Source organism: Diabrotica virgifera, chromosome 4 (assembly GCF_917563875.1).
Source record: "Diabrotica virgifera virgifera chromosome 4, PGI_DIABVI_V3a".
Classification (NCBI taxonomy): domain Eukaryota; kingdom Metazoa; phylum Arthropoda; class Insecta; order Coleoptera; family Chrysomelidae; genus Diabrotica; species Diabrotica virgifera.
Genome location: NC_065446.1, coordinates 191376287 through 191393783, shown reverse-complemented (window position 1 = coordinate 191393783; position 17497 = coordinate 191376287). Strand labels below are relative to the sequence as shown.

Here is a 17497-nt window from a genome sequence, read left to right as displayed (position 1 = left end):
TGAGTCAAATTAAATAAATTATTAGAAGAATTTTTTTACTAAGCAACAACATTTTTGTTTCTGTTAGTAGTATTTTGTATTTTGACAACGGCACCCGATTTGGGTGTCGAAACGTTAATAAAAATAATTTTTTAATAATATTGTGGCTTATTTCCCATTTTAAATAGTTAAAATTGTAAAAATGCCACAAGAAAATAGCTTCAGAACAACATTAAACCATAATCTAAACCACCAATTAATGCAAAATTGGGATATAGTACATTAGGATAGTTAGGGCTTGTAATATGATAATTATTTATTATATTCAACAAAAAATTGCTGAGACTCAGTTCCTGAAAATTGTAGAAGAGGGAGACCAAAAAAGGTTAATGGAAGATGCTTAGGCAGGGCATTTCTATGGTTGGTGTGTAAGATATGGAAAGTGATATTAGTATTATTAAAGATAATTATCGAGACATGTAGAAATATTTCACATGGTAACGAAGACAAATTATAATACTTAACACGTTGACGGACAGTGCGTCAAAGAGCTTCGCTGGTGTCGCTCCTAGCGGTTACTAATTCAACTTTTACCGGTAATTTTTAAATTTATTATTTACTTGTTATAGCTTAATATTTACAACGCAAAAAAGTAATTAAATTGTAATCGATTTTTTTAAGATTTTTCTAATCATTTTGACGTTCTATTGATAAAATATCAATTTCTTACTTCGGATACTTTGACAATGATCGTGTAGATGGCGCTAAGATTATAATAGATTATTTATAATTACATATTACGGAACATTAAAAAAACTTAAATTCAGTATTTAAAACGTAAGTATATTTAAGGTAAAATATATACCACAGCTTTGACCAACTAATATTGTTTATAATTAATGTTTTTAATTTTAATTTTAAATTAATCACTTTAACATTTATGTCAAATTTCCGGTAAACGTTTACAAACTTGTCACTACTGGCGTTCGCGAATTTGTAAATATCCCCTCTACGTACGAGCTCACAGCGTATAATATGTATTTTGCAAAGTTGAATAGGGAAAAAGCAACATCTATAAATATTTGTTGTGTCACATTACATCTAACAAAATTTGACGTCTATAGACGTTTTGTCCGTCAACGTGTTAATGATTATTTTCAATAAAATTTTATTTTATTTTCCCTCTACAAGCAACTCTATACGCTCTGAGCTTCGCTGGTGTCGCTCCTGGCGGATTACTAATTCAACTTTCACCGGTAATTTTTAAATTTATTATTTAATTGTTATCGCTTAATATTTACAACGCTAAAAAGTAATTAAATTGTAATAGATTTTTTTAGATTTTGCTAATCAATTTGACGTTCTATTGATGAAATATTAATTTCTTACTTCGGATACTTTCACAATTATCGTGTAGATGGCGCTAAGAATGTATAATTACATATTACGGAGCATTAAAAAAACGTAAATTCAGTATTTAAAACGTAAGTATATTTAAGGTAAAAATATATACCACAGCTTTGACCAACTAATATTTTTTATAATTAATGTTTTTAATTTTAATTTTAAATTAATCACTTTGACATTTATCTCAAATTTCCGGTAAACGTTTACAGACTTGCCACTACTGGCGCTCGCGAATTTATAAATATCCCCTCTACGTACGAGCTCACAGCGTATAGATTTAATCTATTATACTGTTTTTTTATGACTGTTAAAACAGCCGTGCATTAAAATAGCTCAATTTATATTAGTGTTATTTCTATTATAGGAAAAAACCAGAAATGTAATGAAGAAATAGAATATGACTGTGACGATGCCACGTGTATAGACAGAAAGCTGATGTGCAATAAAAAATATAACTGCAGATTTCGTTGGGACGAAGAAGACGACGAGTGTCAGGTAATTATATAATTTATTCATTTTATTATTCTGTATTTAATTAAATGTTGGTTCTATTACCTTCCGTTACTTCTATTGATCTTATTTCTTAACCTTTAATACAGCAGAGTCACAACATGGAAATTCAAGATACAACACACCCAAAAATAGGGATGGCGGTTGTTGACAAAACACCGGTTTTCGGTTATACCGGTTTTTTACCTACGGTTTAACCTGGCGGTTATAACCGGTCAAAAAACTCGGTTATTCCAAAAACCTTTTTTCGGTTTTTTTAGTCAATCGCCAATACCCAGTAGGTTACAATTACATTGCTCTTTACTTTTCGATACTCCATTCGAGTTGATATCGGTCATCAGTGTTGTCAAATCGGTTTGAGTCAGCTTAAACTTGATAGTACGCGTGCGAGCGGCGAAAATTTTTTTTATTTTTTCTCTGGATTCATTATTTTTTCCACTTATCCGGTTTTTCACCGGTTGTTACTTTAAAATTAAAAAACCGGTTATAACCGGGACAAAAAACAGCCGGAGAAACCGATTATTGTGGAGTAAAAAAACCGGTTTTAGATTATAACCGGTAGGTTTTTCCCATCCCTACCTAAAAATAACAACATGCATTGACAGTATAACTATTGACGAAGCTTATTTAACTTACATTAAAAAAGATCAAAATATAGTATCAAAAGATAATGAACGCACATAATAATACATTTTTCTTCTTCTTCCTGTTAAAAGTAATTCTGATTGTTCATTTGCGAATTGATACCACTGTGGAAGGTTTTCACTACATATTTTGTGCGGTCGTCTGATATTTTTCTGCTGACTGGTGATTTATCTCCTACTATTTTGACTACACGTGTCTCCCCCATTTTGCTTATATGGCTATTACATTATTTCTTCTATTTAGTGTGCATCACTTCCCTTTCGATCTCTCAACTTATTTCCTGTAATTCTTCTCAGTATCCTGATATCTACTTTTTCCAATAGTCTTTGTGCTGAGGCTGTGTTGGGTCTTGTTATTGATGAATATGTCATTATTGGCCTTAAGGGTCGTTTAAACACAGCGATAAATCAAACAACTTATCAAGGTCAATCGAGTTGTTGCAACTTATCATTGTGTGTAAACGGTGCATCGCACAACTTATCAAAGTTGGAGTTGGGTTGAAGGTGGTATCGCATTGAATCACAGCGTCTAAACAGCGTTTCAACTTGTCATCACAACTAGTTGCTGTGACTTATCGTTGTGTTTAAACGACGCTTTACAATGGTTTCCTTAACTTCATGTCAATGTTAATGTATCAGTTTCACCATGTAGTATTATTGAGACATCTTACCGGTCTATTTGCTATTTTTACTTGGTCTTTGCTATTTTTACTTGTTCAACTCTACACCAACCAAACTCATGTAGAAAGAGTGAGGCACTACAACTACCTCGGCACCATAATAAATGAAGAATGGACCAACAACCAAGAGATAAGAGCGCGCATCGGAAAAGATAGATCAACCTTCAACCGTATGGGGGCCTTTTTCACGAGCCACAACCTTCCTCTTGCTATAAAATTAAGAATGTGAAGATATGTGCCGAAAATTGGACGTAATTGAGATGTGGCTATATCGGAGAATTCTTAAAATCTCATGGACAGATCGGGTCACAAATGAGTAGGTCCTTAAAAGAATGGGAAGGACCGAATGGTACTAACCACCATCAAATCTCGAAAGTTGGAATACTTTTAACACAATAGGCGAAATGAATCCAGAGATGCCCTCATGCAAGCCATCCTGCAAGTAAAATATTTGGAAAGCGAGATGCAGAAAGAAGAATAACATCCTGGTTAAAGATTCTCAGAACCTGGTTCAACACAACATCTGTGCAGGATTTCTGCTCCATATGTCGTAGGTCTATATATTGTTTTTTATATTGTCATCATGGTCTTTGCTGATATTTCTTTTTTATTAAGGAATACTCTATTTAGTGCTTGGAATAGTTTTCCTGTGTTGTCCAATCTGTTTTTAAGATCGTCCTCGATGTCTCCTTTGTTGTTGATTACTGTTCCCAAGTATTTATATGATTTTCTCTGTATTAGTTTTATTGATCTATCATTACTTTGATCATATCTTTGATCTTCCGTACCTTGTTTCCTTGTTATTTTCATTATCTGAGTCTTATTTTTGTTTACGTTTAAGTTGTATTTGCTTGCTTGTATGTTCCATTTCTCTAAGTTATATTTCAGTTTTTCTGCTGTTTCCTCAATTAATACTATGTCGTCTTGATTCAGTGAATTTGTACTCTACAAGCTCTCTATTGGGAAAGTTCTGGGTTAGTTCTGATTTCTTTCATTATATATGGATTTTGGGCTGCTGAATCCGAATATGAGGTTTGCGGACAAAATTTATTGCCGGAACATTGAAAAAATTGCGAGAAAATCGAAAAATTTCAGCTTTTTCCCGCTTTTTCGCTCAAATCTCGAAAACTATTAACTTTTAGTAAATGATCTGTTAACAGAAATTAAAGTACTTAAAATTATCTACAAATATCACAAGTCTTGTAGCAGCAGTAAGGGCCAGATAGTTGCTCTCACCATTCTTTGCAGGGTTGGCCGTTTTCTCTACAAAAAGTACGGCTCAAGAAAATAGGCTAATGTAGATCCTCTTTGGGGTTTTGTTCATCCTATACAGAAGCTGTTCGCCTGGAAGTGTCATCATTCGCAGGCGATCCGCATAAAATTGACCTGCCGTGCTTTACACAGCAGGTGTAAGATAACGCTGATTTTAACGTACATACAATCAACTAATACCACACTTTTCACGTCATATATGGCATTTCTTGTATTGTACCAAAACATGCAATAGCTCCTAAGCAATCTATTCCTCGGATAAAAAAGAAACCCGCGCCTGAGGTTTATGGAAGTCAGGGAGCTGTTCAACTAATTCATTTTAAAAGGACATAACCTCAAGGTTTATCAGAAATCAAGATAACAGATCCGAAGGAAATGTTTACACCAACTGAAACTGTGACTCCATCTGTGCCTGATCTTCTGTGGCTCTAAGGGAAAAGCAGAGACATTCTCAGCCTCTTAGGACGGAATGGACTCATGGAAGCTGTCACAAGAGACATACCATACCTATGAACTAACATTATTATTTGTACAGAAAACTAGGAGAAATTTATCAAATGACAGCATTCTAATAAAAAATAAAGTTTTGGAATATAAAAAGTGGGTTTTGCCGCAATCGTTAAAAATTGCAAATTTTCAACTTGTACCTTAGACCGAACGGTTCGTCTAAAAAAAAGTAAATAGTGATATTTTTAGACAATTTTAAGTACTTTCATTTCTGTTAACAGACCATTTAATAATAGTTAATAGTTTTCGAGATTTAGAAAAGCGGAAAAAAGCTAAAATTTTTCGATTTTTTGCGATTTTTTCAATGTTCCGGCAAGAAATTTTGTCCGCAAGCCTCATATTCGGATTCAGCAGCCCAAAATCCATATATAATGAAAGAAATCAGAACTACCCCAAAACTTTCCTAGTCAAAACACAATTTTATTGAATCATCTGCAAATATAAATATCTTAGCGTTTATCATTTGCTCTAGTTTTGTACTCGCCTAATATATTTTGCATTGTTTTTAATATATTAAAAATGTATATTTTTCTATTATAGTAGCCTTTGTTAATAAATTTCTAATAAATCAAAGTTTTAAATAAATATTTGTCTGTAATAAATTATAATTTGCATAGTATACATAGATACACCACGCTATAGAGAAAAATTATGACACCTATAATATGCCAAATTGATTTATACCCAACGAACTAGTCGTATATGTATATTCTACGCTACTGTTGATGCGAAGTAAACAAAAATAGGATTATGTGTAGAAACTAGGAATATGTTTTACATAGAGTTTGTACTAAGGTCATTAAGGAAATTTAAGCCATATACAATGTGGTGTAAATCAAGGGAATAATTTCGCTATTTCGTATGCTGGGGACTTTGAAGAAAAATCCTGAGACAGGTCGATTTTTGTTTTTAAAATATAATTTTTTGGCGTATGTATCGCCGATCTGGAATAAGAATGACGTATCTGCAAAAAGCCAAATTTCTCAGGAGAGCAAAAAAATGATTTCTAAATATTTAAAATAGGGATTAAATGAGAAGTAATCGTCCAGGAGCATTGGTATGGCGTTTATTCTTACAATGATGCTTTTATTTTTAAACCTGTTGGTTTTAATTTCATTATTTTAATTTAATCCCCCCATATTAACCCTTTTTACAGTTGCGTCATTCTTCATTTAAATTTTTTTAAATATTTAAAATAGTAAATAAATAAAATAGTAAGCATGCGGAGCATTAATATGACGTTTATTCTTACAACGATGGCTTTTAGTTTCATCCCTATTGGTTCTTATTTCATTATCTTAATTTAATCCCCCCATTTTCAACCCTATCTACAGTTGCGTCATTCTTGGTCTTAAAAGTTTTCTGTACAAAAAAACTATTTTTAAATATTTGTTATGCCGTTTATTCTTACAGTGATGGCTTTTATTATTATCCCTATTGGTCCGAATTTCATTATCTTAATTTAGTTCCCCCATTTTCAACCCTATTTACATTTGCGTCATTATTCATCTGAAACAAGGTCTAAAATGGTGCGTATTTCAATAAAGACGCAACTACCCTGTAGTGGTTCAGCACATAGTTACAGTTCTGTCGCTTTTGTATCATCGTTTACACAGTATTTTAGAAGTGAATTACGCAATAAACAGGAGTTCACGTCATCCACCCGGCTGCGAAGACGTAATAGATAATTTTTTAAATCATACGAGGGGTCGTCTGATAGTTCATTTGAAATGCTATTAAATTCTCTATTCAGTAAAATAAACAATAATATAATTATTTATACCGGGTGCTGAAACACATTGATTTGACACAAAAAGAAGAATGTATGTAATTTATTTAATTCAAAATATATTTTTTCTACGGCCATGCTAAAACAGCCACCTTCCCGCACGCATTTCGTTTCCGAAAGTTGCACTTTCCGGCACTGGTACATGAAAATAGAATACATTTTAATTGCTTTATAATATATTATAATACATACAATAAACTAATATTCAGATATTGTTTATTAGCGCGATAATTCGTTGAAATAGGATTATTTTGACATAAAATTCAAAAGTCAAATCAGTACACAATTGGTTTGTTCCAAACCGTCACATTACCGTTCTTGAATGGTTACGAGGATGCGCAATAACAAAAAATGTGTTACTGCGCGTACTTGTAACTATTCAAGAACGGTAATGTGACGGGTTGGAACAAACCTATCAACGTCGTGGTACCAATATCGTCGTCATGGTAACCAATTTTATTGAAAGTTTGGTTTTGACAACCTTGTCAGAGAACGTACTAATTTGTGTATTTTCACGAGAGACATGTTAACAATAGGTCAGGCTAGGGATATACTACTCAATGCCTCGGGGTGTAACGCCAATATCAAGTACAGTGGTCTAGTTATATTTGTCTGTAGTACGAGAGTGAGCGTATGTACCAAGAGGTGGGAGTAATGGAACGACACAGACGCAGAGGCGGCAGCCATCATACGCCAGAGAAAGAAAGCTAAGCGACAGTAGAGAGATAGATTGACCACCGACCCGAACTGCTCCGCGTTATTTTTCGGACCTGGCCTAATCTATGTGTTATTACACCAGCTCTGATTTTCACTCCTAAATAAAAATTGATATACAGTTGAGTCCACGATTCTTTACCCGTGCGTAATCATTTCAAGCATACGAAATAATTTGAAAATCTATTCCACCCATCAGTAAGTGACAGAAGGTGGCTACTACTCCGATCACCGATTATACAGTGCGCTGGAATAAGTGTTACCCCCCATAACTTTGATTAATTTAAATGGGAAAATACATCATGTGACACCTCAAGATTTTGAAATACTGATTAAAAAAATGTATAATACGTTAATCCTTTTTGAGCGCGTAGGCGGAAATCTTCGGTCTATAATATACTATGATTATTTTAAAAATTGACCTGTCCGAGCCTTTTGCTTATGTGCTAAAAATAAAAGTTAATAAGGTGGAGGAGAGGATAACACTTATTCCAGCGCACTGTATTAAAAAATTTGACGTTATAAAATAAATAAAAATAAAATGTACGTTTTTCTTTAAAATTTTGGTGCAGAATTACAGATACATTTGAAAAAGCTTAATAAATTATTTTAATGTCATTGGTGTAATTAAATATTTGTTTTAATATAAATATTTGACAATAAAATATTTTCTTTTTGTTACTTGCGTCACGTTTACGGAAACTTAAACAAAACTAATCCTTAACAATTGTAAATGAGGTTAAATTTGTATGAAATTAACAGAAAATTAGAATACACTTACCATAAAATTTCAACCTCCAATGTAAAATTAGTTGTAAAAACTTAAAATTAGTTGTTTGTCTAATATAAATAATTTCTCAGTACAAAAACATGAAAAAAAGAGCAAAATATCCAACAAACTGACAGTGACAAGTAAACAAACCAGAGACGTCACAAATTGTTTTGAAAACCTTCCAAGAGTCTTTTTTGTACCTATCTCTTTTCGGTGTACGGAGTTAACAGTGTTCATAAAAATAACATGTGTCTTTACTTAATACCAGCTTGTAGCAGATTTGTCTTTAGTTTCATGCGTGGAAGACAATGCTGCTAGATAAAAAGTATGTGTTTTATCTCGCCAGGTATTAATGACGCACGAGTAAAGGACCCTGGACTCAAGTGTAACTCTGTTTTTTGTGGTTTTTTTTAAAAACTTACGGCCCTAGAAAAAATATTGTTCCTAACTCACGCGGAAAGTGTCTTTCCCGCACTCTACTGCTTGCACTAGTAAGGAAAATAGCTATAGCTACTGCTGTCAGAAAACAGAAAAAATGTTTATTCGACAAGTAAACATGGCTTTTCGCTTAAATTTAATGTGCAAGCTAAAAAAAACCCAGCTGCCTTTGGCAGTTTGAACATTTAATATTAAGCAAAAGGTAATGCTTATTTATTAAATAAACATTATTTCTGGTTTCTGACAGCAGTAAAGTATATTTTTAATTAAATAAATTACATAAATTCTTCTTTTTGTGCCAATTAATTTATGTACTTAAAAAAATTTGGACACCCTGCATAAATAAGTATGGTTTATACAGGGTGTCCCGAAAATATTGGTCATAAATGATACCACAGATTCTGGGGTAAAAAATAGGTTGATTGAACCTCACTTACCTATATACAATAGTGCACACAAAAAAGTTACAGCCCTTTGAAGTTACAAACTGAAAATCGATTTTTTTTCATATATCGAAAACTGCTAGAGATTTTTTATTGAAAATGGACATATAGCATCCTTATAGTAGCAACATCTTAAAAAAAATTAAAGTGAAATTTGTCCACCCCATAACAATTTTATGGGGGTTTTGTTCCCTTAAACCCCCCCAAACTTTTGTGTGCGTTCCAATTAAATTATTATTGTTGCACTTTTAGATAAACACAGTATTTTTAAAACTTTTCTGGCTCTTAGTACTTTTTCGATAAGCCAGTGGTTATCGAGATATTTTGAATAATGGTCGAATCCACCACATATTTGTATATGGTTAAGTACGATTATAGAGAGCTGTTAATAATCTGAAAATTTATTTATAATTTACATTATTAGGTATATTTTGAAAAAGAAGCAACATCTCGATAAAAGCTGACTTATCAAGAAAAGACTAAGAGGCAAAAAAGTTTTAAAAACACTGTGTTTACCTAATCGTACCACAATAATAGTTTAATTGGAACGTTCACAAATATTTGGCGGGTTTAAAGGGAAAAAACCCCCATAAAATTTTTATGTAAATATATTAAAAAAGAAGCCGCATCCCGATAAAAACTGGCTTATCTAAAAAATACTAAGAGGCAAAAAATTTTTAGCAACGTTGTGTTTAACTAATGGTACCACAATAATGAATTAATTTGAACGTACACAAAAGTTTGGGGGGGATTAAGGGAACAAAACCCCCATAAAATTTTTATGGAGTGGACAAATGTCACTATAATTTTGTTTTAAGATGTTCATGCCATAAGAATGCCCCATGTCCATTTTCAATAAAAAATCTCTAATAGTTTTTGATATATTGAAAAAAATCGATTTTCATTTTGTAACTTCAAAGGGCTGTAACTTTTTTTATGAGCACATTTGTACTAAGATAAGTTAGGTTCAATCGAACTATTTTTGACCCCAGAATGTGTGGTATAATTTATGACCAATCTTTTCGGGACACCCTGTATAACGGTTAATAAAATTATTGTTATACAGGGTGTTTCATTAATAATTTTCCATATAGTAACTGGAGAAACCTTAGCACAAAATACGAAGATTTAACCTAAAACGCTTAAATAAAATGTGGTTCCTTACTGAGTTACAGGGTGTTTTGTCTAAAAATTTAAAAAATATTTTTGCTCAGCATTTTCAAACTATTCGACGTATCCTTTTCATACTTGGCAGAAAGTGCAACTACTATATACCCTACTAAATTATGATAAACAAACGTTTATAGCTACTACCAGAGGCGTACGACAGGGGATAGTGAATGGTTGACCCTTCTCAAATTCTACGCCACTGGAGGAATTACTACTTTAGTGGCATTTTTAGATTCTCCAATACTTTCTACGTACATAATATACTCTTCATTGGTAACGATAAAGTCATTAGTTTTCGAGATATTTGAAGTTAAATATGAAACGGCGCAGTTATTTTGATTAATTTGCGATATGATTCATATGATTAAAATTTAAAAATTATTTGTACCTAGTACTTTAAAACTATTTGGCGTATCCTTATCATACTTGGCAGAAAGTGTAGGTACTGTACACCCTATTAAATTAATTTAAATAAACGTTTCTAGCTGCTACCAGAGGCGTACTACAGGGGATAGTGGCTGGTTGACCCTTTGTAAATTCTACGCCACTGACGAAATTGCTATTTTAGTGTAATTTTTTGATTTTCCAACACTTCTTATGTAAATAGTATACTCTTAATTCGTAACGGTAAAATGATTAGTTTTCGAGATATTTGAAATTAAAAATGAAGCGACACAGTACATTAATCAAAATATCCGTGTCGTTTCATATTTAACTTCAAATATCTCGAAAATTAGTGACTTTATCGTTACGAATGAATGGTATATTATTTTTATAGAAAGTGTTGGAGGATCCAAAAATTGAACTAAATTAGTAATTCCGCCAGTGGCGTAGAATTTGGAAAGGGTCAACCATTCACTTTCCCCCGTCGTACGCCTCTGGCAACAGCCAGAAACGTTTGTTTAACAAAATTTAGTAGTTTGTACAGTACCTATACTTCCTGCCAAGTATAAAAAGAATACGTCGAATAGTTTTAAAATTCTGAGCAAAAATAATTTTTAAATTTTTAGATAAAACACCCTGTAACTCAGTAAGTAACCACATTTTATTGAAGTGTTTTAGATTAAATCTTCATATTTTGTGCTAAGGTTTCTCCAGTTACTATATGGACAATTATTAATGAAACACCCTGTATATGTTGCTGAACAGAGAAATGAATAAATTTTCTGAATAAAGAGCTGAGAACTGAATAAATGAGCTAGCGCACGACCGCTATTCTCATTAAAAAAAATCATCGATTACGTGTCATCACGCCCAGATGGATGATGTACCTAATATGATATTGATGGCTAAGAGGACAAATATTGTATGTCCATTTTTGTTTAAAATGAGATAGTCCCTGGTATATGCCAGTCGAAATGAATTCTTTATTGTGTTCAAATATTGTATGTCCTCTTAGAACGGTTTGCTAGTTACTAAAGTAGCATTAAAGACATGTCCATTAACAACACCATATGCTTCTAGCACAAATGTCGTATGTCCAATAATACAATACTTGTGCTGTTCACCAAATTCAAACCAAACTACTCTTTTATTGTATGTCTAAATATACAATACTTTTCCATATTCTTGGAGGCTTGTCAGCCTATAGTATGTGTTGCACGCGTTTTCGTAAAGGTAGCCTAAGCTTTAATTGTGTTTGACTCTATGTCTGTTTGTTTCGTTAACAGCGTAGACGCAAAATTTCGAGCCAATGCTTTTTAAATGTATTCATTTTTTCAAATCCTGAGAAAACTAATAAGTATTTTTGAAAAATTTAAACGGATAATGAAAAATTACATTATTACTGAGGCCCGAAAGTCCCTGAAAACTTCTATAATGTTAATTTTAATAAATGAAGATGGTGAAAAAAAGAGAGAATTGAGTGTGATTTTTAAATTTAAATATCTCATTCAAAAGAAACTTTTTGTTTATTCTAAGGGAATTTCGGCCCTCCGTAATAATGTATTCTTTCATTCTGCGATTAAATTTTAAAAAAATATTTATTGGTTTTCTCAGGATTCGAAAAAAACTAATGCATTTAATAAGCATTGGTCCGAAATTTTGCGTCGATGCCCTTAATAAAAAATTAATTTGTACTACTAGTACTATTTTAAACCCGATTTTATGATATTTCTACAATTGCAGTATGGAAATAATATATTGTGTGTCCATGTTTTACTTCACATTTTTGTATGTATGTCCATACAGGGGGTTAATTCTAGCTTGCTATGTGTAAGTGTTATTAACATTTAACCCTAACAGAAACAGAACTGAATAAGATATAAAAGAAAGGTGTAACACGAACCTAACTACTGTAATTTAATTACTTTTAAAATATGTACTACATTTTGTCACGGATAACGCAAACTTTAAATTTATTTTACCGAAAACATCAATTTTGGACATACAATATTTGTTGTTTAAAAATCAACAATATTGTGTATTGTACAATATACAATATTGTTGATTTTTAAACATATAAATCGACCTATTTCAGCATTTTTTCTTAAATTCGCCAGCTTACGAAATAACGAATTTATTCTAGATATGAGAGCTGGTTTTGAGCTATCCAATTGGTCACAATAGGGAACTTGCACTAAAAAATTTTTTTACATAAAATTGTTAATTTATGTTTTAAAATGTTATATTCAAAATATTACGTCTTAACAATGAATAGTGTACGTACAACATCTAATCAAAGTTCCGAGCCTAAAATTTCCGTTTTAAACAACTTCAAAAGCGAGACCTGGGGTCTGACGTCACAGGCCACTCGTATCGTTTGCCCGTTCGGGGTGGGCTATTGCATTTAATGCAGTTTTCCCATAGATAAATAATATAGTTGAAATATCTTGTTTTACTCTGTGGCAAAATAGCTATTTGTATAACAAAGGAGGAAAGTGCTACTTTTCCTCCCGAGAATGAAGTTTACTGCCCGACGCGTAGCGGAGGGCAGTAATCATTCAAGGGAGGAAAAGGCACTTTACTCCCATGTTATACATAGTTTTTCCACCTTCCTCAAATAACAAGTCATTTTTTCATTTTTACTTAATTTATTTATGTAACTAACCAACAAAATTTATTAGAACTAAAACTAACAAGTACGTACAATATAACTGTCAACTGTCAAATATAAGTCAAATTAATAATGTAAACAATGTTAAATCAAAATAACAATTTACTGTTTTTTACCATTCTGCAAAATACAGAGTGTTTTATAAATAAACGTTAAAATGTATAGAAACTTACGTAATAGAAAATAGATATTGTACAGGGCGTCAATAAGTTACATTTCATGAATGAAATACCATGACGTCACTTTTACTTTTCCTCCCTAGGGAGAAAAATATTTTCCTCCTAGGGAGGAAAAGTACAACTTTGCTCCCCACAATCAGGTCCGGAAAAGTATACTTTCGGTAGAGGTAGGTGGAAAATGATTTTTTCTGTGACAGGCAACATATTAACATTTTATCTCTGTTGACTTGTATCAAAAAGTTCTTTTTTATGAAATTACTTTTGTCGTTTCTTGTGTTGAAGAACAAAGAAGAAACAAGTAACATAAAAATAAACAAAACTTTTAGTAATAAAATTAAGAGTAACTAAAAAGTATTGGTGCTACTATAGTATGCGGTCTACAGTCGGGTTTCTACTATAGCTTGCAGTCTACCGAGGGATGCGGTGTAAGTATAAGCTGAGATGATAAAGATATTAACTTGTAAAATTACAATAATGATTCTTTTTATTTATGCGCATTATTAACTTTGTTAAGAAGGATTTTGTTGGCTATGTACACGTTCTATCGGTACGTCTGCTAATCACCATAATCTTTTCTCAGAAGGCTTTGAACACAATAATGAAAGGCTCAAGTAGGTACTAATAAATATTACAATAAAATATAATCTTTATTATAATGCAAATTACACCGAAATCTTTTCCAGGATATACGAAATCCTTCGATTAGAGGTAGGTAGATCAAACCCACGCCACGGGGTAAACCGTATACTATAATATAATAGTACCAAACTATTGTTATAAACGGTTTAAACATGCTTATTAATAACTCTTACTCATTTGCCTTGACACCTCGCATTTCTCCAATAGAATAGCTTTCACTACTTTTTATAAAAGTTGCCACGATGAAGACTCAACGGTAGGTAAGTTAGTCAGATTGACCTTTTGAAAAACCCTCGTCCGTCATATTATGCGTTTTAAACTCTTTACAAAGTAGCACTCAACTTTATCAATTTCAGTTTAAAACTAAGCTGATTGGGTAACTACTTATTACAATATATAAGATGAACATAAATAATACCTAGGAGTTATTCGTTAAAGACGATTAAAATGTAATATACCCGTGATACCTACCCTAATCGCGTTGTTTTCGACTAGCTAGCCCGGTTGACCGACCGTGGCCCGTGACGTCGAACCAGTAGAAGGACGTTCAAGAGCCTCCTAAGATATTTGAATTTTATAGCGTTTTCGAAGCGTCGTAATTAGCGTACGGGTTAAAAATATTTGTTTTTTCGCATGCAAGCGTTTTAAGATTATGTTACCTTATGTTTTTTAATATCATTTTAATATTTAAAAATTTAAGTTCCCTATACTTTTGAGGTCGTCGGTCCATCTCATCGGGGGTCGTTTTCGGCTTCGCTTTTCTGCCGTGTTCTGCACTCAAGTAGTTTTTTGTCCATTTGTCGTCTTTCATTCTTGCAACATGTCCCTCCCATCTCCATTTTTGCCCTGTAATACGTTCGATATAATATCTTCGAGTACGAAGTTCATCGTTTCTTTCTATATCATTTCTTAGACTTATTCCAAGACTTGATCCTTCCTCTTTCGTTGTGTTCTTTTCAATTTTTCATCTGATCTTTATTTTGTGAGAAGTAAAGTTTTTGCTCCGTATGTGAGGAATAGTGGAGCGCACACTTTAAAAGCTGTCCTTTCTAAATGGATTGGTATATTTGTTTTAAATATGTACATCTCTCATTTTTCCCAATTTAGCCCAACCTAATCTAATTCTTCTAAAAACCCCGCATGTTTGGTTGTCTCGCGTTAACCTTATTTCGTGACCCAAATATACATAAAATTTTTTCTACAAGTTCTATGGCTATTTCTCTATTTCTATTAGCTCATTGGGAACGAGATTGCTCATAATTTTTATTTTTCCATAATTTATCTTTAAACCGCCTCTGTGTTACTTGCTGTAGTTGTTGTAGCATAACGTAAGCTTCCCCTAAAAATTGTCTGTTCCGAGAACAATTTTATCGTCATATTTTTATTACATATTAACACATTCCCTCCCAGCAATATTTTCATATGTGTGCCTCTACGGGAGAATGTTATTATATTGTAGTATTTTGTATACAAATTTCTTCTAAAACGCTGTCTGGTACCTCCGGATAAGCCAACCGCACCACACGAGCCACATCTGCTCCAAATTCTTGCAGATTGTCACTTGATCGTTGACTACTACTTCGCACTTGTGCTTTGTATACTTGTTGTAGATGGGCATCTTCATAGAGTTTTTCTAGACGAGTGAATAAGGTCTTGTAACATTTTTCTTGATCCTTAGGAATTGACCTAAATATATCTGCAGCATCACCTCGTAGAGCAGAAGTCAAGGAAACAGCCTTTTCTTGTTCGGTCCAATGATTGGCGGTCGCAATAGCTTCAAATTGTCTAAGGTATATGGACCAAGAAGATTTTCCACAAATGGTGGTAATTTAAATCTCATATGATGCAATGTTTCGCCTCTCGGTGATTCATCTTTCACTACAGGATCTAAAGCTACTCCATTAACTGATGGTTGCACTTTTTGTATCGGTTATCATGCTCTCTAATTCTTTGGTCTTCTCTTCTACGGTTAAAACTATTGCGTTAACTGATGGTAGAACTTTCGTCTTGGTTACCATAATCTCTAATTGTTTGGTCTCCTCTTCTAGCATTTCTTTGTTGTCGTTTACACTTTTCTGTATTTAACAAACGTTTTAGAAACTTCGTGAAATTTCTCGTTGTTCTGTCTAAAAACTTCTTTAATTACTTGAGAAGTCTCGTCAAATTTTTTAGCAACGTTTTCGAATTTCTCGTCGCTTTTTCTAGAAGTTTAATCGATCTTTTGAGAAACACTTTCGACAATTATTTTCGATAAGACTACTTATTTAGTCGGCTGGAACTGGAACGTCTCTGGGTCATCTCCATTCTTCTTGACAACCTCCTCGAGTCGTGCATGCAGGACTTTCTTGGACCGACTGGCATCTAACTCGCGCTATTCTAATCGTTCACGGAGCTGTTTTATGGAAAGTTCTTCTAGCAACAACTTTGGTCGGCACACACGTACTTTTCAAAATGTCTTTTTAAAGTCTTTCCGAATACCGAACAATTAACGCACTCCGATTATTTGCCGACGAATAACGCATAAAAGTCCAAAAGCCTTTTCAAAATAAAAGTCACTAATTTATTTAAATTCCACACCGTAACAACAACTTTAACAATAAAACGAGCGGTTCGATTTATATACGACTTTATTTATTTATGTAAATTTACTTTATAAATTCTCGCTTATAACTAAATAAGCGCGCTTCGCTTAAATAGGGAATAAGTATGTTCTAGAAATGTCTACCCATCTAGAAATGTCTACTCTTCCGTTGCAACAATTTGTAATAATTTACCTGCATTTGTGAGCACTGCGATCATTTTTTCCCTATTTTAAAACTGCTATGTTATAGTACTCTCAACAACGTTGTGTACAAAAAACACAACCCGCCATTTTCACTTTTTGTGACTTGACGGTTTTTCCACTTTACCCTTCAAATGGAAAGTCCCCCACTTTATGGAAAACTTTAACTAATTTTTTGATTTTAGGACCCATAATAGAAATAGAATCGAAATATTCTTTATTATCACTGAAAATTATACAATTTTATGGACAAAGCTTAACATAGAGTCAAAAAAGGATAAAAATAACAAATACAATTTTCCACAAGGAAAAAAGTTTTCCTGTAGTTGGCTGTATACCATGTGATACAAAAACAATAAATGCTGTATAAAAGGTATATTTAAAAAAACCCTCAAAAGGGCCACATCAATTCACATAACTAGTTTTCGACTGGTTTACCAGTCATCATCAGTGCTTACGTGCAATGTACATGTTAGCCACCAAAATGCTATTTTACAAAAATATGTGGGTCAAAGCC

The 17497-nt window shown here is 32.8% G+C and overlaps 1 protein-coding gene across 1 annotated transcript in view; it reads left to right on the top strand.

The window, feature by feature from the left end:
• LOC114333420 (uncharacterized) overlaps positions 1 to 17497 on the top strand; it is a 206975-nt gene that overhangs the window by 107696 nt on the left and 81782 nt on the right. Inside the window, exon 2 of the mRNA XM_050649438.1 lies at positions 1751 to 1881. Coding sequence (XP_050505395.1) covers positions 1751 to 1881 — 131 coding nt within the window. The remainder of the gene's footprint in view (positions 1 to 1750; positions 1882 to 17497) is intronic.